Raw genomic sequence first — 27,354 nt, 5'->3', positions numbered from 1 at the left:
ACTATTATTACCTCACTGTGTTACCCACCCTTCACCATAAGCTTTCCCATCCAGGTTACAGCAATTGGAAAATACGTTAAAGCAAATTAAAACAAGTTACAGCCAAGAGAAGAGGATGGGTCCTAAAAATGATATATCTTAGGCATGACAAGCCAAGGGATAGTGTCTCCAATACTGGAGGTAAAATTTAGCCTTAAAAGGTAAAGGGACCCCGGAACATTAGGTCCAGTCGTGACTGACTCTGGGGTTGCAGCGCTCGTCTCGCTTTATTGGCCAAGAGAGCCGGCGTACAACTTCCGGGTCATGTGGCCAGCATGACTAAGCCACTTCTGGCGAACCAGAGCAGCACACGGAAACACCGTTTACCTTCCCACCGGAGTGGTACCTATTTATCTATTGGCAAGAGCAGGGACCAAGCAACGGGAGCTCACCCCGTCGCGGGGATTCGAACCGCCGACCTTCTGATCAGCAAATCCGAGGCTCTGTGGTTTAACCCACAGTGCCGCCCACATCCACTTTGAAAATATGTTAAAGCAAATTAAAACAAGTTACAGTCAAGAGAAGAGGGTGGGTCCTAAAAATGATATATCTTAGGCATGACAAGCCAGGGGATAGTGTCTCCAATACTGGAGGTAAAATTTAGCCTCATCCGCCATCAATTTGTCTAATCCTCTTCTAAAGCCATCGAAGTTGGCGGCCCTCACTTGTGGAAGTGAATGCCATTGTTTTAACTGCACACTATCTTCTGTCTGTCTTGAATCTTCCAACATTCAGCTTCAGTGTCATGAGCGAGGGAGAAAAATTGTCTCTAGTCACTTTCTCCATACCACGCATAGAGAGAAGCAGCTCGAGTCCTGTGTGATCCGGCTCTTTGGCAGGCGAAGGGGAACACAGAGCGGGACTGAATCAACGCTTATTGCGGAGTTTTCTCCTGCACAGCTGATGGGCAGAAATGCAAGCTTTTTCTTCCTCCACTTTTAATTTGGCCACATATGGGGGAGGAGTTATTGGGTTGTTTTTATTATGTATTTTGTGGTTCTATAAAAGGCAAAGGTAAAGGGACCCCTGACCATTAGGTCCAGTCATGACGAACCCTGGGGCTGCGGCGCTCATCTCGCTTTATTGGCCGAGGGAGCTGGCATACAGCTTCTGGGTCATGTGGCCAGCATGACTAAGCCACTTCTGGCGAACCAGAGCAGCGCACAGAAACGCTGTTTACCTTCCTGCTGGAGCGGTACCTATTTATCTACTTGCACTTTGTGCTTTCTGATAGGTTGGCAGAAGCAGGGACCAAGCAACGGGAGCTCACCCCATCGCGGGGATTCGAACCGCCAACCTTCTGATTGGGAAGTCCTAGGCTCTGTGGTTTAACCCATCTTGTGGTTCTATATCTTGATTTTATTCTGTGAACCGCCCCAAGACCCGAGTATAGGACGGTATATAAAGTCTAACAACAGCAACAACATCCCTGTCTTCTGTACTAGACTGGGAGTTGTGTACTTCACATCTATCTGCTTTTTCAATTTCCCGTTGAGGTTGAGGTGTGTGTGTTTGGCTGCCATTTTCCAAACCTTTCCTAACTACAATATCCATTGAGTCAACGCTCTTAATAGCCCTACTGTGGGTAGACAGGGCTGAGAAAACACTTCTCCCCTGCAAATCGCAAGCCTTCCTCTCAAGGTCTGTGCCCTGCCCCAGATATTATGGGTTTTTCCCCCTGCCACGAGCGACCAGCCCGACTGCATACCATGCGAAACAGGTTTTATTGGGGCTTTTGCGCAAGCCGGGTGGCGGCTCAGGGTGCACCCACTTTCTACAGAAGTATTGCTGTTTGCAAAGAGGACCCTCCAGGGACAAGGAAGCTTGCAACATGCTGGAATGTCAGGTTATTTAAGGGACACCTTTGCGCTTGTTTGTTTCTTGACCCAACTGAAGCGTGCGTAAGACTGCAGCCTCGCTGCAATATCCTGGGTGTCCCGCCCGCTCGGAAAGAAAATACAGTAAATATTTGTCAAAACACGCCGTTGCAAGCAGGCGCGGCGCCCCTGATGCAGCCCCCTCTCTCCCTCTGCAGGTATAAAATAAAATTTAAAAGATAATAAAATAAAATAACGCTGCTAACTAAGGACCTCGATTGCTTCTGCAAAGGCAGCGAGGAGAGCAGACCCCAAAGACACAGGGGCGGCCATCTTGGGGAAGGGCAGAGGCCACCCCCCCTTCCCTTCCTCTCGCAAAGCATTGTGGGAGGGCTATTAATTGCGGCTTTGGCGCTTAAGGCCAAGGGGCGGGGGCGGGGGCGGGGAGAAGTAGGGGGAAGAAGCACCAAAGAGGTACGAAAAGTGGAGAACAGCAACCGGTGCTACCTGAGATGGAACTTCTTGGTTCGTTTTAATTTTATTATTATTATTATTTTATTATTATTGTTATACATTTGTTCATTTATTCATACCCTACATTTTCCCTCGGCGTAATACACACACATAAACACACACACACATATTATTTATATATATATATATATATAAAATATATAACATTTTATATATGCAGTAATGTAATATTAAGACCATATTCATGGAAGGCAATCTTACACGGCTACGAGCGATCGCCGAAGAAGATATAAAATATATCATATATATAATTCTATATAATAGAACACAGCATGTTGATCTATAGTAATACAATTTTTTAAAAAATAAATGTGCAGTATGGTATAAAATAATACATGTATTCTACACGATTTAATAATACATATGCCATTGTTGTCTGCATCCGACTGTCTCAGAAGACCATGAAGGGGGTGAAGTCAACCCGTTGGAGATTTATAGTTTTTATCAATGCAATGCAACCCGGAAGTTGGCTTCGTAGGTGTACCCGGAAGTTAGCTCGGCACGTGTGAGTTTGCTGAGTTGTAAGTTTATAGAGAAAACGCGGAAGCAAAGGGAACAGTGGATAGATATAGATATATATTTAAAGTAGAACCGGACATTGAATGATGAAACCACTGCTGCGACCGAGGTAATTTCAAATCTTATGATCATCATAATAATAATCATCATCATTATTATTATTATTTTCGCAGCGCCCTGCAAAAGGCGAGAGATTCGATTGCCCCGCCCTGCGCCCTGCGCCTTGCGCTCGATCCTGTCCGCGCGCATCTGCCCGGAGGTTTCCAAAGGGCTGCTGGGCGGAAAGCGCAGCGCCGCCGCCGCCGCCGCCGCCCCAGTAGAACCCCGGCGGGGCAATCTCGGCTCTTCCAGGGGTTCCCTCTCCCGACGCGCGGCTGCTGTGCTGGGCTTCATTCCGCCGAGGCTTACTCCCGAGTAAAACCACAAAGGAGAAGCGTGCCTGATCAGGATTCAGGACCACCCGCATCCCAGCCCCGAACTCGCTTTCCTGGAAGCAACCCCCGCTGGCTTCGCTTAGGATTGCAGACCTTTCCCAAGTGTCCCTAATTTAGACAAGCCGTCCCGTTTTCTGATTTGATCGCAGTTAAGATCAGTGCTTTTTCCACCCCCTAGAAAAAGGGGGTGCAGGAACCGACAACCCTAAGTCGCTAAGCTTCTTTCAAAAGGATGCCAAAGTGGTTGGGCTATTTTTTAGAGAGCCATCAAAGTGGTTGGGCTATTTTTAGAGAGCCATCAAAGTGGTTGGGCTATTTTTAGGGAGCCATCAAAGTGGTTGGGCTATTTTTAGGGAGCCATCAAAGTGGTTGGGCTATTTTTTAGGGAGCCATCAAAGTGGTTGGGCTATTTTTAGAGAGCCATCAAAGTGGTTGGGCTATTTTTAGGGAGCCATCAAAGTGGTTGGGCTATTTTTTAGGGAGCCATCAAAGGGGTTAGGTTAATTTTTAGGGAGCCATCAAAGGGGTTGGGCTAATTTTTAGGGAGCCATCAAAGGGGTTGGGCTATTTGTTTAGGGAGCCATCAAAAGGGTTGGGCTATTTTTAGGGAGCCATCAAAGTGGTTGGGCTATTTTTAGGGAGCCATCAAAGTGGTTGGGCTATTTTTTAGGGAGCCATCAAAGTGGTTGGGCTATTTTTAGAGAGCCATCAAAGTGGTTGGGCTATTTTTAGGGAGCCATCAAAGTGGTTGGGCTATTTTTTAGGGAGCCATCAAAGGGGTTAGGTTAATTTTTAGGGAGCCATCAAAGGGGTTGGGCTAATTTTTAGGGAGCCATCAAAGGGGTTGGGCTAATTTTTAGGGAGCCATCAAAGGGGTTGGGCTATTTGTTTAGGGAGCCATCAAAAGGGTTGGGCTATTTTTAGGGAGCCATCAAAGGGGTTGGGCTATTTTTTTAGGGAGCCATCAAAGGGGTTGGGCTATTTTTTTAGGAAGCCATCAAAGTGGTTGGGCTATTTTTAGGGAGCTGATAACATACGCCGTGTCGCGCCTCCTTTATAGAGCTTCTTTCGGAAGAGAAGAGAATCGCTGAAAAAAGCGTGCGACATGCCAACTCCATCCAAATCTCCCTACCCAGAAAATGTGCCACCTGCCCACAGCATCTGGATGATTATGGGCACAGAGAGGTGATGGAACCCTCAGGGCAGGTTCCGGAACAAAGTCCCAGAGTGTTCCGGCTGAAAAAAAGCCCTGCTTAGGATGTCCTTACTTTCATTGGAGAAATGTTGGAGGGTATGGAGTTATCCATGGGACACGGGTGGCGCTGTGGGTTAAACCACAGAGCCTAGGGCTTGCCGATCAGAAGGTTGGTGGTTCAAATCCCCGCGACGGGGTGAGCTCCCGTTGCTCAGTCGCTGCTCCTGCCCACCTAGCAGTTCGAAAGCACGCCAGTGCAATTAGATAAATAGGTACCACTCCGGCGGGAAGGTAAACGGCGTTTCTGTGCACTGCTCTGCTTCACCAGAAGCGGCTCAGCCATGCTGGCCACATGACCCGGAAGCTGTACGCCAGCTCCCTCGGCCAGTAAAGCGAGATGAGCGCCGCAACCCCAGAGTCGGCCATGACTGGACCTAATGGTCAGGGGTCCCTTTATCTTTATGGAGTTATTCGACCTCCTCCAAGCCATCCGAAGGCAATCTTGCATGGGGAAGTGTTTTTTAAAAAATGTTTAATTATGTTTTTAAATATGTTGGAAGCTGCCCAGAGTGATTGGGGCAACCCAGTAAGATGTGCAGGGTATAAATACAGTGGTACCTCTGGTTACGTACTTAATTCGTTCCAGAGGTCCGTTCCTAACCTGAAACTGTTCTTAACCTGAGGTACCACTTTAGCTAATGAGGCCTCCCGCTGCTGCCGCACGATTTCTGTTCTCATCCTGAAGCAAAGTTCTTAACCCAAGGTACTATTTCTGGGTTAGCGGAGTCTGTAACCTGAAGCGTATGTAACCCGAGGGACCACTGTAGTCAAATTATTATAGAATGGGAAGCGTCCCTATTTTCATCGGAGAAATGTTGGGGGATATGGGGTTGTGTTGCCCCCTTCAAGTCTATCCTTTGAGACAGTCGCAAATGCTGTGGCTTGTAATGCAAGGCGTGATCATAGAATTGTAGAGTTGGAAGGGACCCCCTGAGTCATCTAGTCCAACCCCCAGCTGTGCAGGAATCTTTTTGCCCAAATTGGGGCAGCAAACTGTAAAAGGGACTACCTTTTATAATAATTTATTATTATTATTTTAATGGTTGCCATCAATTGGATTTTAATTAATTTTTATAATGAAATGTTTTTAGAATGTTACACTATTTTATTGTTGTTAGCCGCCCTGAGCCCGGCTTCGGCTGGGGAGGGCGGGATATAAATAAAATTTATTATTATTATTATTATTATTATTATTATTACCTAGGATTTCTCAAAATTCCTTCCTCCTGATGGATTTCTCTTTTTTCCAATTTTTTAAATTGGTTTTCCAAATTCATAACAAACATAAACAACAAAAAAGAAAAACATTACAGTATTAAAAAAGAAGCAAACAAACAGACAGACAAACATTTATCCTAACTGTTATAATCCCACTTTTGTTACCATTGTTATATGACTTCCTCAAATCCCCCTAGCTGAGTTTCCCTATAACTCATTGTAGCAGTTTTCCAATACTGTTTTCAAATAAAATTAACTTGGTCCATTAACAACTTTCTTTCTTTTCATATTTACTTCTATCCATAATGTTATGCAATTTAACATTTTTAACTCCTAGGCCAATCTGGTACTCGCAAGTAATTCTACTTATATTAGCATATTTAACTAAATAATCCTTAAATTTCTTCCATTCATCTTGGTACTCCTCCTCTTTCTGGTCGTGGATTCTGATGGATCTCTTTTCCTGATTCCCCTTCCTCTAAAGCGGTGGCTTGAAACTTCAAAGAGGCTTTCCTGCCCTGCAGAGATGAGCGCAGATAAGGACAGACAGCTTTGCAGGCCTCCGGATGGGAGAAAGACTGTCCTCACTGCTGCTGAGGGAAATGAGACTGGGCCAAAACCAGTTCCGGAAAGGCAGGTTTGCACCAGCCCCGGCATTGCAACTCTTACAGACAATACTAAGCGATTTAAGCTAAGTAGCAGCCAGGCTAGCCAAGAAAGGTAAGTGCTTTCGTTAACCGCGGATTAATTGGGTTTAAAAACAAAGCCGAGGATTTCCTTATGTTTCTGTTTGATCAATTTGATTTGTGTGTTAACGCTTTGGGTAACATCTAAGCTGTATTATGCATTATTTGTCATAGTAAAGGATGATAAAATTCAGTGTTGAGAAATACACATATCTGTTCCCTTTGCCAGCTGCCCCTACACACACACACACACACACACACACACACACACGAACACGAACATTTTGAATAGTTCACATACAAGCTTCGTAGTTGAATTCCTTCCCCTCCTCTCTGTAAAATGCCGGTGCAGAGAGAATAAAGTCCTGTTTGTCTGACTGGCTCCCACAAACACACATGCACTTCATAAATAGCGAAACTGAAAATAATTTTGATCATTTGATTTCTGGTTGTGTTGCACCCAGCAAGAGTAAATTCTGCTTTGTGTATGATCAATTTCCTATTAAAAAAATTCACTTGTGCGCATGCCATCTGTTTTGCTGTGCATAGGCAAGATGTGAGACATTGTTCTTTTGTAATTAAATTAGCACATATGTCAGCCTCATTACATACAATTACATGCATGTTCGGGGAAACACAAATTCCTACACAGGAGTGCTTAATTCACAACATATAAAATATTGGGAAGGAGCTACTGTTGTCAGCATTCCCTAGGAATAATAATTTATTATTTATACCCCGCCCGTCTGGCTGAGTTTCCCCAGCCACTCTGGGCGGCTTTCAATCAAGTGTTAAAAACAATCCAGCATTAAATATTAAAAACTTCCCTAAACAGGGCTGCCTTCAGATGTCTCTTAAAGATAAGATAGCTGCTTATTTCCTTCACATCTGAAGGGTGGATTTTCCACAGGGCGGGTGCCACTACCGACAAGGCCCTCTGTCTGGTTCCCTGTAACCTCACTTCTCGCAATAAGGGAACCGCCAGAAGGCCCTCGGCGCTGGATCTCAGTGTCCGGGCTGAACAATGGGGGTGGAGACGCTCCTTCAGGTATACAGGACCGAGGCCGTTTAGGGCTTTAAAGGTCAGCACCAACACTTTGAATTGTGCTTGGAAATGTACTGGGAGCCAATGCAGATCTCTCAGGACTGGTGTTATGTGGTCCCGGCGGCCACTCCCAGTCACCAGTCTAGCTGCCACATTCTGGATTAATTGCAGTTTCCGGGTCACCTTCAAAGGTAGCCCCACGTTGAGAGCATTGCAGTAGTCCAAGTGAGAGATAACCAGAGCATGCACCACTCTGGCGAGACAGTCTACTACGATGTGTTCTACATGGGGCTACCTTTAAAGATGGCCCAGAAACACACAATGGTTCAGAATGAGGTCACTGAAACATGCTGGCATTAATCTTTCAAGCAGAGAGGGGGAGAGGAAAAGGATGCCAAATTCAAGAAGTGCGCTCCCAGTTCTTCCTTTTGAATTTGGCGCCGAAGCTTAACTTGTCCAGCGTTTGAGATCATGGCCCTATTGTCCAAATGGGAAAGCCCAAAACAGCATGGGTCAGATTTATTTGAAGGACCACCTGCATCTGTAAACAACCGGCCTGCTTCTTAATGGAGGCCCTTCTTGTTTGCAAAGCACCAGTATCAGTGAATTTTGTGGGCATGCACCACTCTAGCAAGACAGTCTGTGGGCAAGTAGGGTCTCAGCCTGCGTACCAGGTAGAGCTGGTAGAGAGCCACCCTGGACACAGAATTAACCTGCGCCTCCATGGACAGCTGTGAGTCCAAAGAGAGATTTACTGCTAAACCACTGTGCCAGTTGTAGCTCTGTTAGTTAAATAGGGGTCTCCTAAGAACTTTCAGGACATTTAACAAACTACAGCTCCCAGGATTCTTTGTGGGGAAGCAGGGCAATTAAAAGTGGTATAATGTCTTTAAATGTGCCGTGCAGATGCAGCCATTGTTCCCTTGACTGTTGATTAACTTTCAAGGAGAGATGATGCAAAGATGTTTTGTAGGCACAGAAAGAATGTGAACATTTGAGGAGGGTGGTAAAATTGTTCGGATCAATATGGGGCGAGTGGAGGTTTGGTTTCTAAAATACTGAGATTATTGGCTGGGCACTTTCTGTAAAAATGTGATCAGCACGCTTATCATGCAAGGACAATTCTCATGTAGCCAGGATTGGTTGCAGATCCCTCTTGGGTTTATGCTCAATGGCAAGCTTGGGTTTTTTGCTCTGTAACTTGCGAAGAAACAGCTCTTCCTGGAATATTGAAGATGCCCATTTTCTTTGCTTCAAGAAGCAAACTTCCACCACTTGTAGTTAGTGAGTTAATTTTGAATATGCAGAAAGATAAGAGAAAAGAGAATATTCTGCCCGGACACTGAGGTCCAGCGCCGAGGGCCTTCTAGTGGTTCCCTCACTGCGAGAAGCCAAGTTATAGGGAACCAGGCAGAGGGCCTTCTCGGTAGTGGCACCCGCCCTGTGGAACGCCCTCCCACCAGATGTCAAAGAGAACAACTACTACCAGACTTTTAGAAGACATCTGAAGGCAGCTGTGTTTAGGGAAGCTTTTAATGTTTAATAGGTTATTGTATTTTAGTGTTTTGTTGGAAGCCACCCAGAGTGGCTGGGGGGACCCAGCCAGATGGGCGGGGTATAAATAATAAAGTTATTATTGTTATTATTCTTATTAATGTGAAAAACAAGGCCACATTAATTACAGTTTCCATTGTTTGTTTTTTGACTTTAAGGGGCTGATACAAATGAGTATTGATTTCATTATAAGAATATTGCAGACTAAATGCTGTGTCAACATCTGGTCGGAAAGCTGGGAATCAAGACCACATGCAAATTCAGTTAATCATGTGAAATGATGCTATGCAAATTAGGCTTGCTCGATCCATTATTCAGACACCCCATCCCATGTTGCTTCGTGTCTCATTTGGACTATTTGAACTGTGTAAGAGTGAATAAGCTTTTAAGCCTCACAGAGGCTTTTCATATATTTTTCTCATAGCCCTGGGATGTCACAGCCAATGGCGAGGAAGGCAACTGGTCCTTCCATTACCGCAGAAGAGAAGCGGAAAAAAAGTATTTTTGGTATACAGTTTTCTAAAAACAAAAAGGAAAAATGCACTCCTCATGACAAAATGTCTTCCATAAGTTCAAGCATGAGCTACAAAGGGAGCCCTGCGTTGACCGTCAAAGAAGATGGCGGCAATTGTACAAAGAGGACCCAGACAGAGGTCTCAAAAGTATCTCGACCCCACCAAGATAATTCTCACAAAAGTAAAGAAAACCTGCCTGCCTCGCTCATCACTTCCCCAATGGAATCGTCCGTAGACTAGTGAGTTTTTGTCATTAAAGTTTTGCTGAAGAAGCCTTTTCAGACCTGTGACTTGACTTTCCCATATTTTTCCAGATGCTAAATAGGTAATAGAAGTTATTTTATTGGAAGAATGGGCAAGTTTCCATGTGCGATGGGTTCGTTCTTCAGACAAATGCAAAACGTGGTCCTTGCAAACTGTGTTTTGCGAATAGAAAGTTTGCTTGGAAAAACATGGGCTTTTCCCTTCCTTCTCTAGCACAGATCTTCTCTTTTGCGTGGTCTGCCTTAACTACCCTTTGATATTTACTGCAGTACCAGCACTAACCATGGTTAAGGCTAACCCGGTTGCTGCTTTAATCTGGAATTGCTAGGCCATTTCAAGCTTTGCTTTCAAATCCTGATCACAATTTAAACCTCAGTCCACCTGTTTTCTCGAAGTGTTTCTTTGTATTGGCGGACCAATGGGTAAAACCATTTATTTTCAGCAAATCTTCCTGTTTGGTGTGTTGATACTGATTTCACCTTGCAATCACCATGGTAAGTGTTCTGGTGCCTACAGAAAATAAGTACCGTATTTTTCGGCCCATAGGGCGCACCTAGTTTTTGGGGGGGGAAATAAAGAAAAAAAATTATTCCCCCCCCCAGGCAGCTGTCCGCATGCCGTGGGAGAGCTGCGCGACTTCACACAGCCCTCCCACGGCTTGCGGAGAGCTGCGCTAAGCCCGAAGCCTGGGGGGGCGCTGAGCTCAGCACACCCCCAGGCTTCGGGGTGCAGGCAGCTCTCCACAAGCTGGGGGAGAACTGCACGACTTCGCGCAGCCCTCTCACAGCTTGCAGAGAGCTGCGTGAAGCCTGGAGAGCGAGAGGGGTCGGTGCGCATCGACCCCTCTCGCTCTCCAGGCTTCAGCGAAAGCCTGCATTCGCCCCATAGGACGCACACACATTTCCCCTTCATTTTTGGAGGGGGAAAAGTGTGTCCTATAGGGCGAAAAATACGGTAACTGCAGGATGAAGAAGCCAACCTGAAATTCTGATTCGATCCTTTGTTTGGGAGATAAGACGTTCTGATTGCCCAGCCTCTCTTTCTAGGCCAAATCTTACAAGCCTATGTACAAAACCTCTCAAATGTTCCTAGTAAAAGATAAAGTAGTATATTAAAATGTAAAACAACTAAAAGGGGGCTTAAGTATTTTCTGTTGTTTGGTGGCCAATATTACCACAGAAGTTAGAAATCTGATGTAACGAAAACTTCTGCCCATGTAGAATCCATTTGGGCATTTGAGATGTTAAATTGGTATCGCTCCGGTAGGAAAATAAACGGCGTTTCTGTGTGCTGCTCTGGTTTCACCAGAAGCAGCTTAGTCATGCTGGCCACACAACCCGGAAAAACTGCCTGCGGACAAACGTCGGCTTCCTTGGACAGTAAAGCAAGATGAACGCTGAAACCCCAGAGCCGTTCGTGACTGGACTGAACTGTCAGGGGTCCTTCACCTTTACCTTTATGTGAATAGCAAACAGAGTAGCCATTTGAGCAGAAGCAGTTCAAGTGTAGACTTGCCAAGCTAAATATTGTCCAGTCACAAAAACGATAGCAAGTTTCCTCATACCCCCAAACAGATTGTTAATACCCCTCACTGAAGAAATGTACAAAAATTAAGCTTCACCCCCTAAAATGGCACAATCTAGTATCCCAGGAAGAACAACTGGCACCTTTTTAGAGCAACGTCATACCCATTTCGCTTCCAGGGTGTGGAAAGACCAAGGGGTCGAGCCCTATGTGCAGGAAGGTGGCGAAAAGCAAGCTGGTGTAAGTTAAAGCCAGCATAAAGTTACACAACTCTAACTCCATTCAGCAATGGAGCTGCTGCTTGTTTGCCTACGCCTGGCAGAGAGGGAAAGAAGCCTTTAAAACAAAGGGGTGCCTTGGTTCTCAAACTTAATCCGTTCCGGAAGTACTTTCCAAAACCAAAGCACTCCAAAACCAAGGCAAGCTTTCCCATAGAAAGTAATGCAAAATGAATTACAGTGGTACCTCGGGTTACATACGCTTCAGGTTACAGACTCCACTAACCCAGAAAGAGTGCTTCAGGTTAAGAACTTTGCTTCAGGATGAGAACAGAAATCGTGCTCCGGCGGTGCGGCAGCAGCAGGAGGTCCCATTAGCTAAAGTGGTGCTTCAGGTTAAGAACAGTTTCAGGTTAAGAAATGACCTCCGGAACGAATTAAGTACTTAACCTGAGGTACCACTGGAATCGGTTCCAGACTTTAAAAAATAACCCTTAAAACAGCAATTTAACATGAATTTTACTACAGTGGTGCCTCGCAAGACGAAAAGAATCCATTCCGCGAGTCTCTTCGTCTAGCGGTTTTTTCGTCTTGCGAAGCAAGCCCATTGACGGCTTAGCGGATTAACGGTTTAGCGGCTTATCGGCTTAGCAGATAAGCGGCTTAGCGGCTTAGAAAAGGGGGGGGAAGGAAAAAAACCCCGCAGGAACTCGCAAGACATTTTCGTCTTGCGAAGCAAGCCCATAGGAAATTCGTTTTGCGAAGCACCTCCAAAACGGAAAACTCTTTCGTCTAGCGAGTTTTCCGTCTTGCGGGGCACCACTGTATTTTAACGAGACCATTGATCCATAAAATGAAAGCAATGAACAATGTACTGCAGTCACACAATCAATCAGTAGCTGAACTGGGTTCCACATAGTCACAAAAACAAAACAAAAAAAGCCACAAAAACGCAAAATAAGTAGCAAAAGCAGGGATACCTCAGCATAACACTCAAATCGGAAGCGTAACATTCAAAACAGAGTATGTTCAGCTTCCGAAAAAAATTCGTGAACCAGAACATTTACTTCTGGTTACTTTGGGTTCCACGTTGTTGGAGTACCAAGGCGTTTGAGAAACAAGATACCACTGTACTGCATTGCTGCATTAATTTATGCTAGGTTGCCAGGACATATGACTGAGTTTGAACGGGTTTGGGATCCAACTTAAGTCCCCTCTCTCTTAAGATCCACTGAGCTTGGCTCAGCAAGGATGGGGGAGATGCTCTGTAGTTATAGCTGAGCCGAGGATGGGAAATGGAGATCCGCTGGATCCATTCATCCCAACGGATCTAGCTCCCATGGAAATTGCCCCTGTCCTTGGCAGCATGTCCAGGGCTTTGAAACAAATCAGATGAGGCGACCAAACTTCTGATAAAAGCATACAGTGTTTCCAACTGTCCAAGCCTTCTTTCATTGAAAGGAGAGGTGTCGTTTTAGAGGCCGAGGCTGTTGGACAAATAAGCCAAATACCAGGACCTAAAAGCTACCTTTGTTTTTCAAGTCTCTGTCCGTCACGGATTGCTGTCTTCTCCTGCCCAGTAGGATGGCTTAGCATGCATTTTGATGGCGATGATGTACCTGCTCCTCCAGCTTCCTTGCTGTTTTACTCACCCAGCCACAGTAAGTACTTCTGAGATTAACTTTTGGGTTAGATTCCTTCGATAACAACCTCTTTCTGGGTTTGGGACACTCTCCTTCAGATCAGCCACCACCTGAATTAGCCAAACTATCGGGTTGGATCCAGAGCCGCAGAAGCAAAAGAAAATCCCGCGGTGGCATGATTCTCTGGAGTGTTGCACAAGCCCCAGGAGAAGAGCTACAAATTCCAGATGGCTTAGCACAAGTATAGACCTGAGGTGTGAGAGATTGCAGAAGCTAATGGATGCACATTGTTGTTGTTGTTTAGTCATGTCCGACTCTTCGTGACCCCATGGACCAGAGCACGCCAGGCACTCCTGTCTTCCACTGCCTCCCACAGTTTGATCAAACTCAAGCTGGTAGCTTCGAGAACACTATCCAACCATCTCGTCCTCTTCTCCTTGTGCCCTCAATATTTCCCAACATCAGGGTCTTTTCCAGGGAGCCTTCTCTTCTCATGAGGTGGCCAAAGTATTGGAGTCTCAGCTTCACAATCTGTCCTTCCAGTGAGCACTCAGGGCTGATTTCCTTAAGAATGGAGAGGTTTGATCTTCTTGCAGTCCATGGGGCTCTCAAGAGTCTCCTCCAGCACCATAATTCAAAAGCATCAATTCTTCGGCGATCGGCCTTCTTTATGGTCCAGCTCTCACTTCCATACATTACTACTGGGAAAACCATAGCTTTAACTATACAGATGCACATTGCTAGTTCTCTTTTCTTGTGTTAAGTTGGAAAAACGCTTTCTGCTCACAGAAAAGGGCTCCTGGAAGATCCACTATGGATCTAACCCAGGCTTCCTCAACCTCAGCCCTCCAGATGTTTTGAAACTACAATTCCCAGCATCCCTGACCACTGGTCCTGCTAGCTAGGGATCATGGGAGTTGTAGGCCAAAAACATCTGGAGGGCCAAGGTTGAGGAACCCTGATCTATTGTATTTCTTCTTAATTCATATCCCACTTTTATTTATTTTATTCCATTCCATCACAATTATTCAACCTCCCAAATGTTCAACACCTCTTGCGATGGTTTGACCCCTTTCCATTTTAACAGTAAATATTCTACAAACAGGGACGCGGGTGGCACTGTGGGTTAAACCACAGAGTCTAGGACTTGCTGATCAGAAGGTCGGCGGTTCGGATCCCCGTGATGGCGTGAGCTCCCGTTGCTCGGTCCCTGCTCCTGCCAACCTAGCAGTTCGAAAGCACATCAAAGTGCAAGCAGATAAATACGTACCGCTCTGGCAGGAAGGGAAACCACATTTCTGTGCGCTGTTTTGTTTCGCCAGAAGCAGCTTAGTCATGCTGGCCACATGACTTGGAAGCTGTATGCTGGCTCCCTCGGCCAATAAAGCGAGATGAGCGCCGCAACCCCAGAGTCAGCCACAACTGGACCTAGTGGTCAGGGGTCCCTTTACCTTTACCTATTCTACAAACACACCTTCCGTATCTCCTCAAAATTATTTCTCCTGCGTATTCCGTCTTACCTTAATGGCTCATGTTAATTTATCATTAATAGCTACAGTGAGGGGGGAAAGTATTTGTTCCCCTGCTAAATTTGCCCATTTGCCCCCTGACGAAGATAGGGGATCAAATACTTATTTCACTCATTATAACGCACATCAATCTCTGACTTTTGTCTTCTGGGTTTCCGGGGGTTTTCCTGTTGTTATTCTGTCTCTCACAGCTACAATAAACCTACCATTAAAATTATGGACTGGTCATTTCTTCGTCAGAGGGCAAACAGGCAAATTTAGCAGGGGATCAAATTCAACAACCTTACCTAAAATTGCTCAACAACTTATGTGTCCGAATTTTCACTTTTTGAAATATGGCAACTCGACATAACTACTGTCTCCAATTTCAATTTCAATTCAGCCACCTAAAAGCCTGAATAAACATGAATGTTTTTGAATTCCTCCTGTAAGTTAATAATGGTGGAGACAGATGTGTCTCACTTGGGGGACATTCCACAACTTTAGGCGGGTACCTGAGTCTCTTGGGATGCGGGCCATAATGTGTCCTAGATGTGATGCCCTTGATGTGATGTAACCTTATGCTGATTGCCTTCAAATTAAGCCCCATATGAATTCAGAAGGATGTTACTCCCAAGTATCTGAACACAAGATTGCTGTTTTCCATGTGTGGGTTTGTTTTTTTGTTTTAATGTAGCAGAAGCTTTGTTAGACTGCTTTTTGAATATAATGTGATTTTTTTATTTCCCTTCTTTTATGATTCCAAAGGTTTTGCCATCACCAACAAAATGCATTCTAAATCTGGGAGGCAACAATCTGATGTCAGAGATCTTAAGATCTTAAGAAAAGGTGTGTCTTCATTATTACTTGTTTTTGACTTTTTTTTTTGCAACTTTTAAAGTTTTTTCTTTTCTTTTTTTACTGTTGCTCAAATGAATGTACAGTTGACGCCCATTTGGTTGACTCCAACCAAGTCATTGTGTGAGCAGGTAGAATCCCATGAGCACTGAGGTCCCGCTCCAAGGGCCGTCCTGCAGTTCCGTCACTGCGAGAAGCGAGGGAACAGGGAATATTTTCCACCCTGTGGAATGCCCTCCCATCAATTGTCAAGGAAATAAGTAATTATGTAAACTTTAGAAGACATCTGAAGCAGCCCTGTACAGTCATACCTTGGTTCTCGAATGGCTTAGTTGATGAACAAATCAGCTCCCGAACATCGCAAATCCAGAAGTAAGTTTGCGAATGTTTTTCAGAAGCCGAAGGTCCGACGCAGCTTCCGTTTGACTGCAGGAAGCTCCTGCCACCAATTGGAAGCTGCACCTTGGTTTTCAAACAGTTTTGGGAGTCGAACGGACTCCCAGAACGGATTCAGTTCGAGAACCAAGGTACGACTGTATAAGGAAGCTGCACAGGGTGGCTGGGGCTAACAAAATTATTAAGGAAACTTCTTTTTTGCTCCTGACTGTCCACACCCTGATCCGCTCCAGAGGCTTGAAGGAAAGAGCTTGTTTTCTTTTTTTGAGGGCAGACACTCAGGAGGAGGATGAGAGGGGAGGCAAAGTTCTGTTATGCTTACAGATAGTGTCCTGCTCATACGACGACTTCGTTGGATACCACCCACAATCGCTGAAAACAACCTTGCTTCTTATTAATAGCTCTTTACTCCAGGAATGGGAAATCTTTCTCGGCCCAAGGCTGACACTGGCTTTTAGGGAGTCTCCTGGGGCCCACATGATGGTGGTGGGCGGGGCCAGAACCAAAAGTGGGCGGAGCAACAGGTGCGACTCCACACTTTAGCCAAAAGGCTGCATTCCACCCACACAAAATCCAGGGTTTTCTATACTGTACTTGCCTCTCCTCATTTATGCAACGGAGAGCCATGATCATAAATCTAGAATGGTGGTGCCAAGGGCCAATTAGTGAGGTCTTAAAGGCCACATCCTGTCCCTGGGCCAAAGGTCCCCCATTCCGGAATTAACTCAAAGAAATGTCTACGGATTAGCCCTTTGCCATTATGTGAAGTGTGTATTGATGTTGTTGCAGCGAGGAGGACATGTACCGTGGTGCGGAAGAAATAGAGAGAGAAAAAGTATTGCTTGTGTGTGGGACAGGCTCCTCAGGTACATTTCAGCGCTACGCATATAGAGCATGATATATTAGTTGAATTCTGTGTAAAGTAGAGATCAGCAGCCTCTCTGTGAGCCTTGCCCTCAGGGGAGCTGCCTGCCACCTGCCAACCCCAGAGGAAATAACAGAACCTATAGCATCAGGACTTGGGGGCAGCCTTGACTGCCCCCACCTTGACGCCTTGCACCAAAATGAGTTGTAAAGTTTCACCCCAAACACAACCTCATTCCCAACGGTAGTCTATTGCTGCCTTCTAGAGTAGGATTGGGCGATACATCAATATCTCACCCAATCCCGGTTTGAACGTCCATATCATGATACAGTGGAACCTCGGTTTTCGAGTGTCTCAGAAGCCGAACAATTTGGAAGCCGAACTCCGAAAACCCAGAAGTGAATGGCTCCGTTTTCGAACGTGCCTCAGAAGTCGAACGGTCTTCCAGAACAGATTACATTCGACCACGGAGGTTCCACTGTATCGGTTTCATAGCTTTTGATCTGGCAATATATCGCAAATCCATTATGTGTGTTAGGGCTGGGCGATATTTCAACTAAAATGGTTTGAAGTCCATATCATGATTTTGGTTTCATGATTTTTGACCTGCCAATCTATTACAAATCATGGTGCGTGCGCGTGCACTATGCAAAAATCACAATGTGGGGAAAACTGTGAAGCCAGCCTCTGCATAGCTCCATCCTTTTTTCAGACATTGTGATATATCACTATATATTGCAATGTTTAGCTGCTGATTCAGGTGGATAGCGATGTTGACCTGTCATAGTCATAATAAATAACAAGATGAAAGATGAAAAAATATATTTTAATAATTCCAGTGGCACCTTAAAGATCAACTAAATATACCATATTTTCCGCTCTATAAGACGCACGAGACCACAAGATGCACCTAGTTTTTGGAGGAGGAAAACAAGAAAAAAAAATATTCTGAATCTCAGAAGCCAGAACAACATGAGGGATCGCTGCGCAGCGAAAGCAGCGATCCCGCTTGCTGTTCTGGCTTCTGGGATAGCTGCGCAGCCTGCATTCGCTCCATAAGATGCACACACATTTCCCCTTACTTTTTAGGAGGGAAAAAAGTGAGTCTTATAGAGCAAAAAATACAGTAAGCTTTCAAGGTATGAGCTTTCGTGTGTAATACACACTTTGTTTCCTCCGCTTCAGAGTATCTGACAAAGTGTGTATTACACACGAAAGCTCATACCTTGAAAGCTTATATTTAGTTGATCTTTAAGATGCCACTGCAATTATTAAAAATGATTTTTTCATCTTTCATCTTGTTATTTATTATGATAATGTTTAGCTGGAGATACATCACGATGTTAAAACCAGGTATCGCAGAAAGACTTTCCACGCAATCCCAACAAAGCCAGGTATGTAAAGCCAGTCTTCACGTTGGAGGAAGCAAATATTAGACCAGAATATCCTAAAAGGGACAAGAGCAGTGTGGGTGGGCAGTCCTTCTTCTCGACTTATTTATTTTCAAGGAAGATTTCCCTGCAAGTCTTTTTTTTAAAATAATATTTATTCAACTTTTGAAGATTACAAAGAAAAAAAAGAAAACAAAAAAGAGAAAAATAAAGAAAAAAAATACAGAAAAAATACAAGCAATTAAAAAAAAAACAGATCAAACCTTTACATAACTTTCTTTCCTTTGCTTATTTCTTTGACCTCCTCACACCTCCCTTTTTTGTATTCTAGTTCAATTAGATATTTCAGCAAATCCTTTCCAGCTTTGTTTTTATCCTATTAATTTACCTTAATATACTGTAATTTTACATTCTCGTCTTTCACCAATTAACAAATCCATTTTTACCTAACCCTTTATATCATTTCTGCTAAAACCACATTACTTCATTCCAACATCCTTCTAACATTCCTTAATTTTGCAATGTTTCTGTAGATAAAGTTTAAATTTTTTCCAATCTTCTTCCACCGACTCTTCACCTGATTTCCCTGCAAGTCTTGCCCCACACCCTACTAGTCCTGCACCCACCTGTGAGACACTCCTTTTGCTTGTCAGAAATAAGCGTGAGCTCTTTAGAGAAGACTTGATTAAATGTCAAAATGGAATAGATTGAAGAAATTTAAGTAGTTTACCAAAGCTGATAATCTTCCTGAGTGCCCTTCACCCAGGCTTAGGCGTCTTGTGGCCAAAGAGGCCTGCAATTTCCATAAATGTATATACAGATTGGCTTTTCTTTTTTTTTGTAATGCTGACAGGAACTGTGCTTCTTTTGACTTTCCCCAACTAAAATGGATTCTTTTTTCCTAATTGCAATTCAGATTTTCCAGAAAATAAGCTAAGTGTGGAACCAGAAGTCGGCATCATGGATTATTGTCAAAAAGAGTGGAGAGGAACCACCTTGCAGGCCAAATGTATAAGGAAGGTCTGATCTCATTTTCTTGCAATAGTTCATAGGCTTGTGTACAACAAAATCCTACCTGGAAGCAGAGTGGATTTGATTTAAAAATCACTAAGTCAGTAAGACTTGATTTAATTCATCTTTTTACAGAAAGACTCATTCTTGCTGGTATAACCTTAATATTTACAACCTGATGAGGGTTTCGTTTTTGGAATAATAAATTTTCAAAGTAGTTTTTACAGTTATATCAGAAATTACTGATTTGGTTATACAGTGGTGCCCTGCAAGAAGAACGCCTCGCAAGACGGAAAACCCGCTAGACGAAAGGGTTTTCCGTTTTGGAGGCGCTTCGCAAAACGAATTTCCCTATGGGCTTGCTTCGCAAGACGAAAATGTCTTGCGAGTTCCTGCGGGTTTTCCCCCCTTTTCCCCCCTTTTCCTAAGCCGCTAAGCCGCTTATCAGCTGATCCGCTGATAAGCCGCTTAACAGCTGATCGCTAAAAGCCGCTAATAGCGCTAATCCGCTAAGCTGTCAATGGGCTTGCTTCGCAAGACGAAAAAACTGCTATACGAAGAGCCTCACGGAACGGAGTAATTTCGTCTTGCGAGGCACCACTGTACTGTTAGAAATACGTAGACAAGTAATTATGAAATTATTGTGAGGTTTAATAAGTTAACTGTTTATATTTCGGCAACTTTTCTGCTGTACTTTATTGGAAGGAGAAAAACAATCATTTCCTTAATAACCATTTAAACAACTTATTTAACTAAAACAATAACATTATAGCATATGTATCCATGTTTGTTAACTGACGCAGTTAAATAAAAAAAAAACTGAGTTTTAGCACACATGAAAAACTTAAAACAAATCCTTATTTCCTGATGAATAGCCTTTGGACTATAATGTAGCTTAAATAGAATCTTTAGAAAGATTTTTCCTCTAAAAGCATTTTATCTTAAAAATTCAATTTAAATATATTTAAAAAACTGTTTTGTTTGTTTGTTTTTTAATTCATTGATTTTTTATCCACCCTGCCTGGAAGTAGACTCACTGACTATAGCAGATGTAAATTAGTTATAACTAAAGCCTATTGATTTTGATGGCTTACTCAAAGTATGGTTTGGTTGGCTACAACTCATATATTTTTAAATGGATACTGTATATCCTTTAGGTGTTGTATTTCGCCTAAATATCCAATACCTAGACACTGATGTTTAGAATAGTTTCATTCTGTGTATTTTCATTTATTTAAAATATTTATAGGTTGCCTTTCTGAGCAGAATTCTCAAGGCTGTTTATTCAAATAATAGCTACTACCACTTGAACACTAAAAATTTCCAATTTAATCACGTTATTAATAAAAAGAACAATAATACATATTGAGCCTGGAAATGAAGCCACCAGCCAAAAGCAGCACAGTAGTGAGACAGAATATAATCTGGGAGTAAGCTGCTGGAAACTAATAATAATAATAATAATAATAATAATAATAATAATAATAATAATATTTATACCCCACCCATCTGACTGGGTTGTCCCAACTGCTCTGGGCGGCTTCCAACATATATAAAAGCATAATAAAACCTCTAACATCCCTAAACAGGGTTGCCTTCAGATGTCTTCTAAAAGTTGTATAGTTATTTATCTCCTTGGCATCTGATGTGAGGGTGTTCCACAGGGTGGGCACCACTACTGAGAAGGCCCTCTGTCTGGTTCCCCGTAGCTTCACTTCTCATAGTGAGGAAACTGCCATTCTTCAAGGCTTTCTGAAAATCTTAAGCATATTAACTTCATGGAAGTCAACTAGAAGTGAGTTCCACAGTCCTGTGGCGACAAATGCCAGCTCCCTCTTGCCCACAAAATTCACTCATACTGGTGCTTTGCCAAACAAGAAGGGCCTCCATTAAGAAGCAGGCCAGTTGTTTGTGGATGCAGGTGGTCCTTCAAATAAATCTGACCCATGCTGTTTTGGGCTTTCCCATTTGGACGATAGGGCCATGATCTCAAACGCTGGACAAGTTAAGCTTCGGCGCCAAATTCAAAAGGAAGAACTGGGAGCGCACTTCTTGAATTTGGTATCCTTTTCCTCTCCCCCTCTCTGCTTGAAAGATTAAAGCCAGCATGTTTCAGTGACCTCATTCTGAACCATCGTGTGTTTCTGGGCCATCTTTAAAGGCAGCCCCATGTAGAACACATCGTAGTAGACTGTCTTGCCAGAGTGGAACATGCTCTGGTTATCTCTCGCTTCGACTACTGCAATGCTCTCTACGTGGGGCTACCTTTGAAGGTGACCCGGAAACTACAACTAATCCAGAATGTGGCAGCTAGACTGGTGACTGGGAGTGGCAGCCAAGACCGGTCTTGAAAGACCTACACTGGCTCCCAGTACAGTGGTGCCTCGCAAGACGAAATTAATCCGTTCCGCGAGTCTCTTTGTCTAGCGGTTTTTTCGTCTTGCGAAGCAAGCCCATTGACGGCTTAGCGCTATTAGCGGCTTTTAGCAGCTTAGCGGATCAGCTGATAAGCGGCTTAGCAGTTTAGAAAAAGGGGGGGGGAAGGGGAAAAAACCGGCAGGAACTCGCAAGACATTTTCGTCTTGCGAAGCAAGCCCATAGGGAAATTCGTTTTGCGAAGCGCCTCCAAAACGGAAAACCCTTTCGTCTAGCGGGTTTTCCGTCTTGCGAGGCGTTCGTCTTGCGGGGCACCACTGTACGTTTCCGAGCTCAATTCAAAGTGTTGCTGCTGAACTTTAAAGCCATAAATGGCCTCGGTCCAGTATACCCGAAGGAGCATCTCCACCTCCATCGTTCTGCCCGGACACTGAGGTCCAGTGCCGAGAGCGTTCTGGCGGTTCCCTCGCTACAAGAAGCCCAAGTTACACAGAACCAGGCAGAGGGCCTTCTCGGTAGTGGCACCCGCCCTGTGGAACGCCCTCCCACCAGATGTCAAAGAGAAAATCAACTACCAAACTTTTAGAAGACATCTAAAGACAGCCCTGTTTAGGGAAGCTTTTAATGTTTAATGGGTTACTATATTTTAGTGTACTGTTGGAAGCCGCCCAGAGTGGCTGGGGAAACCCAGCCAGATGGGTGGGGTATAAATAATATATTATTATTATTATTATTATTATTATTATTATTATTATTATTATTATCAAGCCTAAATGCAACAAGGGCAAGGGTTACTGTGGCCTGATCTCTCCAGATAGAGTCACAGTATGTGCTTCATCTGTGGGACTGCAACCCCATTGAGATTTCAGATTCTTGATTGATGCTTCTATAAACCAGGCCTGATATTGGGCTCCTGCACGTGAAGTTTTTGATTTTTTTGTTTGTTTGTTTGGGTGTGTGCATCTAATAGTACTTTTCTGTTCTTCGCACAGGGCTACGAAGCAGTTTCACAGAAATTTATTTCGATAAGGAGAGTGCGAGGGGATAACTATTGTGCCGTCAGAGCGACGCTGTTTCAAGCCCTTAGCCAAGCTGCTCAGCTTCCTGACTGGCTGAAGAGAGAGGACATGATGTTGGTAGGTCACCAACTTCCAGCACATGTCTTGACAGAACAAAACGATGGTAGCTTTTGCTTAGCAGGTATTTGGGTAGGCTTGTTCACCTGCCACAAATTATTTTTTAAGTAATACCTGTGCATTCAGAGGAGAAAACACAAAAGCAAAAGGCACATGACACAAGTTTTCTTTCTCATTGTGCAGTATTCTAAAGTACCCATTCTGGTCAAAGAACCTTTGGCCAGCAGGAATTAGATGCCCTGATTAAATAAAAACATATCACTAGATAATGAGTTGCCTTGTCAAATTTCTGGTAAAGATTAACTTTTATCTTCTGAAAATTGTAGCTCCCAGAGAAACTGATGGAGAAATACGGCTGGATCGCGCAATGGCAGCTCAGGCAAAAATGGACCAGCAAAGTTGAAAACTTGGTGGATGAAATTAAAGACTGTTTAATGCTACTAAAAAGCAAGGTTTGACAAATTGTGCATTCTTAGCTCACCTTACTGTCAGTTCCACATTTCTAACTATTTTAAAACAAGCAATTGGGAGATTGAAATGAGCTGGGGACTAGATGGCTATCCAATGATCAAGGCGGCAATTTCTGCACGTGCTGTAGAGGGAAGGACAGGCATGGCCAAACATGGCCCTCCAGATGTTTTGGGACTACAGCTCCCATCATCCTTAGCTAACAGGACCAGTGGTCAGGGACGATGGGAATTGTCCCAAAACAGCTGGAGGGCCAAGTTAGGAGAAGGGAAACTCTGATCCTAAACCTCCTTTGCCTTGTGAGATATCTTCCGGAGAAGAGAAGGCTAAGGAGCAAAGCTTACACAAAACCAGAGTGGAATCCCTAAGATGGCCGGATAGTGCCTTGTTTTTGTGTGTTTTTTTATTATTATTATTACTCCAGCAACTTGTGCAGCCAAGCTGGTGCCAAATGTATTGTTCTGCTTTCCTTTGGACCACATCAGCAAGGCCGAGAGGGGTGGGGTGGTTTTGTTGCCAGGGCAGCACAGGACCTTCCTACACACCGCCCAGGTTTGAGCCCCGGGGAGATCTCGCAGCAGTTTGGCTTCACCGGCGGAGACACACTCTGTTGTCTCTTTGATTGAAACAAAGGACAGCAGTTTTAATCACACCACTTCAGCAAGAATCAATCCACACACTGAAACAGATTTCTCTGGGCAAATTACCCTTCCAGTTCCTTTCCGGTGTTCACATGTTTGATGGGGAGAACAGATCGTTCTGGTGCCATGTTGGTACAATATTTATTGTAATTCTTGTTACTGGTTGCTGTCTAATAGATATTTTGCTCAGTAGTCATTAATGTTATGTTGGTGCAATGTTACTTATTATTTAATTGTGACATTTTCTTTATGAATTTGATCTGCTCCGTCTAGTGTTTTAGTTTATTTCGGCTGAAATTAAATTTCATGTAGCTGCTATTGTACGTGGTTTGGCACTCAGACTTGTTTGTGGAAGCGTCACATGCAATTATGAAATCAAGGTTTTGAAATTAAGCCCTTGTCTTTTAACTCACCAATCAATCAAATAATCCCAGTTTTAAATGTTTCTAGATTACCAACACCACAGTATAGATACTCTTATGAGATGCTAGCAGCACTTTCCTACTTGGCGTTGCTTTTGAATTCTAAGAAGCCCCCAAATCATGACAGTTTTGGAAGGTTCAGCCTTTCCTCTTGATTCGAAATGGTGTTCAGTCGTTTCCAAGTATAGAGAAGATCTATAGCTCCTTGATCTTCAGAACTGTCATGCAAAATTTGGGAACGCTATCTTAAGAGGTGTCTGAATGCATAGTGAAAAAACAACTTTCCTAAATATTGAGTAGAAGACTGAAGGAAGTTTGAGAACCTACAGTTGAATAGAAGCCCCACTAATTCTCCCCCTGTCCCCCAGTAATCATTTATATTTTCTCTTTCATTCCCTGCTACACTAATACATCACAACCAAATAAAACCCCCTGGCCTGCAACCTCACCAGTTTATTGTCGCCCCTTATGGATAAAAGGGACGCGGGTGATGCTGTGGGTTAAACTTGCCGATCAGAAGGTCGGCGGTTCAAATCCCCGCGACGGGGTGAGCTCCCATTGCTCGGTCCCTGCTCCTGTCAACCTAGCTGTTCACAAGCACATCAAAGTGCAAGTAGATAAATAGGTACCACTCCGGTGGGAAGGTAAACGGCGTTTCCGTGCGCTGCTCTGGTTCGCCAGAAGCAGCTTAGTCATGCTGGCCACATGACCCGGAAGCTGTCTGTGGACAAACGCCGGCTCCCTTGGCCAATAAAGTGAGATGAGCGCCTCAACCCCAGAGTTGGCCACGACTGGACTTAATGGTCAGGGGTCCCTTTACCTTTACCTTTATGGATAAAAGCTTTCACTGATGGTTTTAGAGATCTGAATACAAGCTGTCCAGAAGGGATGCTGTTTGCATTCTTTAGCGTTGTTCACACTGGACTTTTATTTCCTGCTGTTATTCATGCATCCCATTCATTCATGTCTTTGCCTTTACAGTGGAAACGTATGAGTGAAATGAAGGCCCTAGCCGAGAGGCAAGCGGCTTGCGATGAGCTTTTCAGAAGTGAGGAGGATGAATACAAACTCTACGAAGCTGTGAAATTTCTCATGCTCAATACGGCAATCCATTTGTACGAAGACAACGAGAAGGGGAAGGAGGTCCCCGTCTTCGCCTGGCTTCTCTTTGCCCGGGATACATCCAGCAATCCTTCCCAACTGATGGAAAACCACTTGAATCAACTTGGTCACACGGGAGGCCTTGAACAAGTAAGTTCCTCACGTTCAACCAAAACGGGATCTAACATTCGTTCCCTGCCGTTCATTAGGAGAAGGGGAAGCAGATGTTGATTTGGTGCAGTCCAGAACTCTACCTTTATAGGCCCAAGCAGGACCCGCCAAGCAAAGTAGCAGGGAATCTCAAGGGAATCTCAAGTCTACAATTCTGACTTTGATGTTTCTCCTAATGCATAACCGAAATCTGTCGCCTTGCAATTTCCGCCTTCCTTTGGGCGTTCTCCTTAAGCAGAGGTTGGCCGGGTATCGGTCAGGGATGCTGAAGGTTGCATCCTGCACTGAGAAGCGGGAATTGGACCAGAAGACCTCCAAGGTTCTTTCCAACTGCATGGATCACTGAAAAAACAAATCCAATGCTTACACTGGCATTTCCCTCTGAGTATATAACTACAGGTGAAACTTGAAAAATTAGAATATCAGAATATTCATCGGCCATAATCATCACAATTATAACAAATTATGCCATAATCATCACAATTGTAACAAATAAAGGCTTGACCTATCTCGCTTTGCATATCATGAGTCTATCTCATATATTAAAGGTAAAGGGGCCCCTGACCATTAAGTCCAGTCGTAGCCGACTCTGGGGTTGCGGCGCTCATCTCGCTCTATAGGCCGAGGGAGCCGGCGTACAGCTTCCGGGTCATGTGGCCAGCATGACTAAGCCGCTTCTGGTGAACCAGAGCAGCGCACGGAAATGCCGTTTACCTTCCCGCAGGAGTGGTACCTATTTATCTACTTGCACTTTGACGTGCTTTCGAACTGCTAGGTTGGCAGGAGCAGGGACCGAGCAACGGGAGCTCATCCCATCATGGGGATTCGAACCGCCGACCTTCTGATCGGCAAGTCCTAGGCTCTGTGGTTTAACCCACAGCACCACCTGTGTCCCAGAATACATTTCCATAATACATTTGGCCAAATCGGTTATTTTTCTTTTTAAGTCTTTTTTTCACTTTCTTCCCTTGATACCTAGGTGGAGATGTTTCTCCTGGCTTATGCCTTGCAACACACCATTCAGGTCTATCGACTCTATAAGTACAACACAGATGAATTCATCACTCTTTACCCCAACGACCCAGAAGAGGCCTGGCCAATTGTAACCCTTATAACTGAAGATGACAGACATTATAATATTCCTGCTCGAGTCTGCGAAGAGACTAGTTTGTAAAAAAACCAAAACAAAAAACAAACAGGTGCGTAAATGGAATAAACAACTTAAAAGCAAATCTTCTTAGTTTCTGGTTTATTTTTCCCCCAGCAAAGGCAGTTAAATTTTCAACACTTCTGAAATTAAAAGCCTCATACAATGTAGTTCCAAGTCTTTTTGTTTCACCAATAGGCAAAAGTAGTTTGTCCTGTCTATTGGAAAAATTTCTAAAAAAGGTTCATTTTTAACCAAGATTCTCTTCCATGGGAAGCGATGATGCCCACTTAAAATGCAAGACGTGTCACTTTCCGAATCAGGATTTGCCAAATGAATCAAGACACCGAAAGAATCAACTGCAAACTCACTTTTGCAATATTTGTGACCAAGCCCAGGAGATCCAAGTACAGAAGCAGTTTCTTATTGGATCTGGAGGCACATTGTGCGTGTCAATTTGCACACGTGGTCTCAAGACAGCATTCCCATTTGCGCTAATAATAATAATCATGATTTTATTATTTAATACCTCGCCCATCTGGCTGTAGGTGTGGCTTACGAGTTTGCATTTGCAATGCAGATGAGAATACACATCTCC

The 27,354-nt window shown here is 44.0% G+C and overlaps 1 protein-coding gene across 2 annotated transcripts; it reads left to right on the top strand.

Moving 5' to 3' along the window:
* Window positions 1-2,885: 2,885 nt before the first annotated feature.
* On the top strand, window positions 2,886-26,841 carry OTULIN (OTU deubiquitinase with linear linkage specificity). 2 transcript variants are annotated; one of them, XM_079985027.1, is made up of 9 exons: window positions 2,886-3,018; window positions 6,301-6,536; window positions 9,526-9,855; window positions 16,817-16,893; window positions 19,200-19,303; window positions 22,663-22,806; window positions 23,133-23,258; window positions 25,319-25,588; window positions 26,589-26,841. In XM_079985027.1, the coding sequence occupies exons 2-9, from the start codon at window positions 6,343-6,345 to the stop codon at window positions 26,781-26,783; spliced, it is 1,440 nt and encodes a 479-aa protein (XP_079841153.1). In that variant the 5' UTR covers window positions 2,886-3,018; window positions 6,301-6,342; the 3' UTR covers window positions 26,784-26,841. The 2 variants fall into 2 exon arrangements, with proteins under 2 accessions (XP_079841153.1, XP_079841154.1); XM_079985028.1 differs by lacking the exon at window positions 9,526-9,855.
* Window positions 26,842-27,354: the final 513 nt, after the last annotated feature.

Source organism: Podarcis cretensis (genome assembly GCF_951804945.1).
Source record: "Podarcis cretensis genome assembly, chromosome: 7".
Lineage (NCBI taxonomy): Eukaryota > Metazoa > Chordata > Lepidosauria > Squamata > Lacertidae > Podarcis > Podarcis cretensis.
The sequence above is the reverse complement of the archived record's forward strand: the minus strand, read 5'-3'. Positions and strand labels throughout refer to the sequence as shown.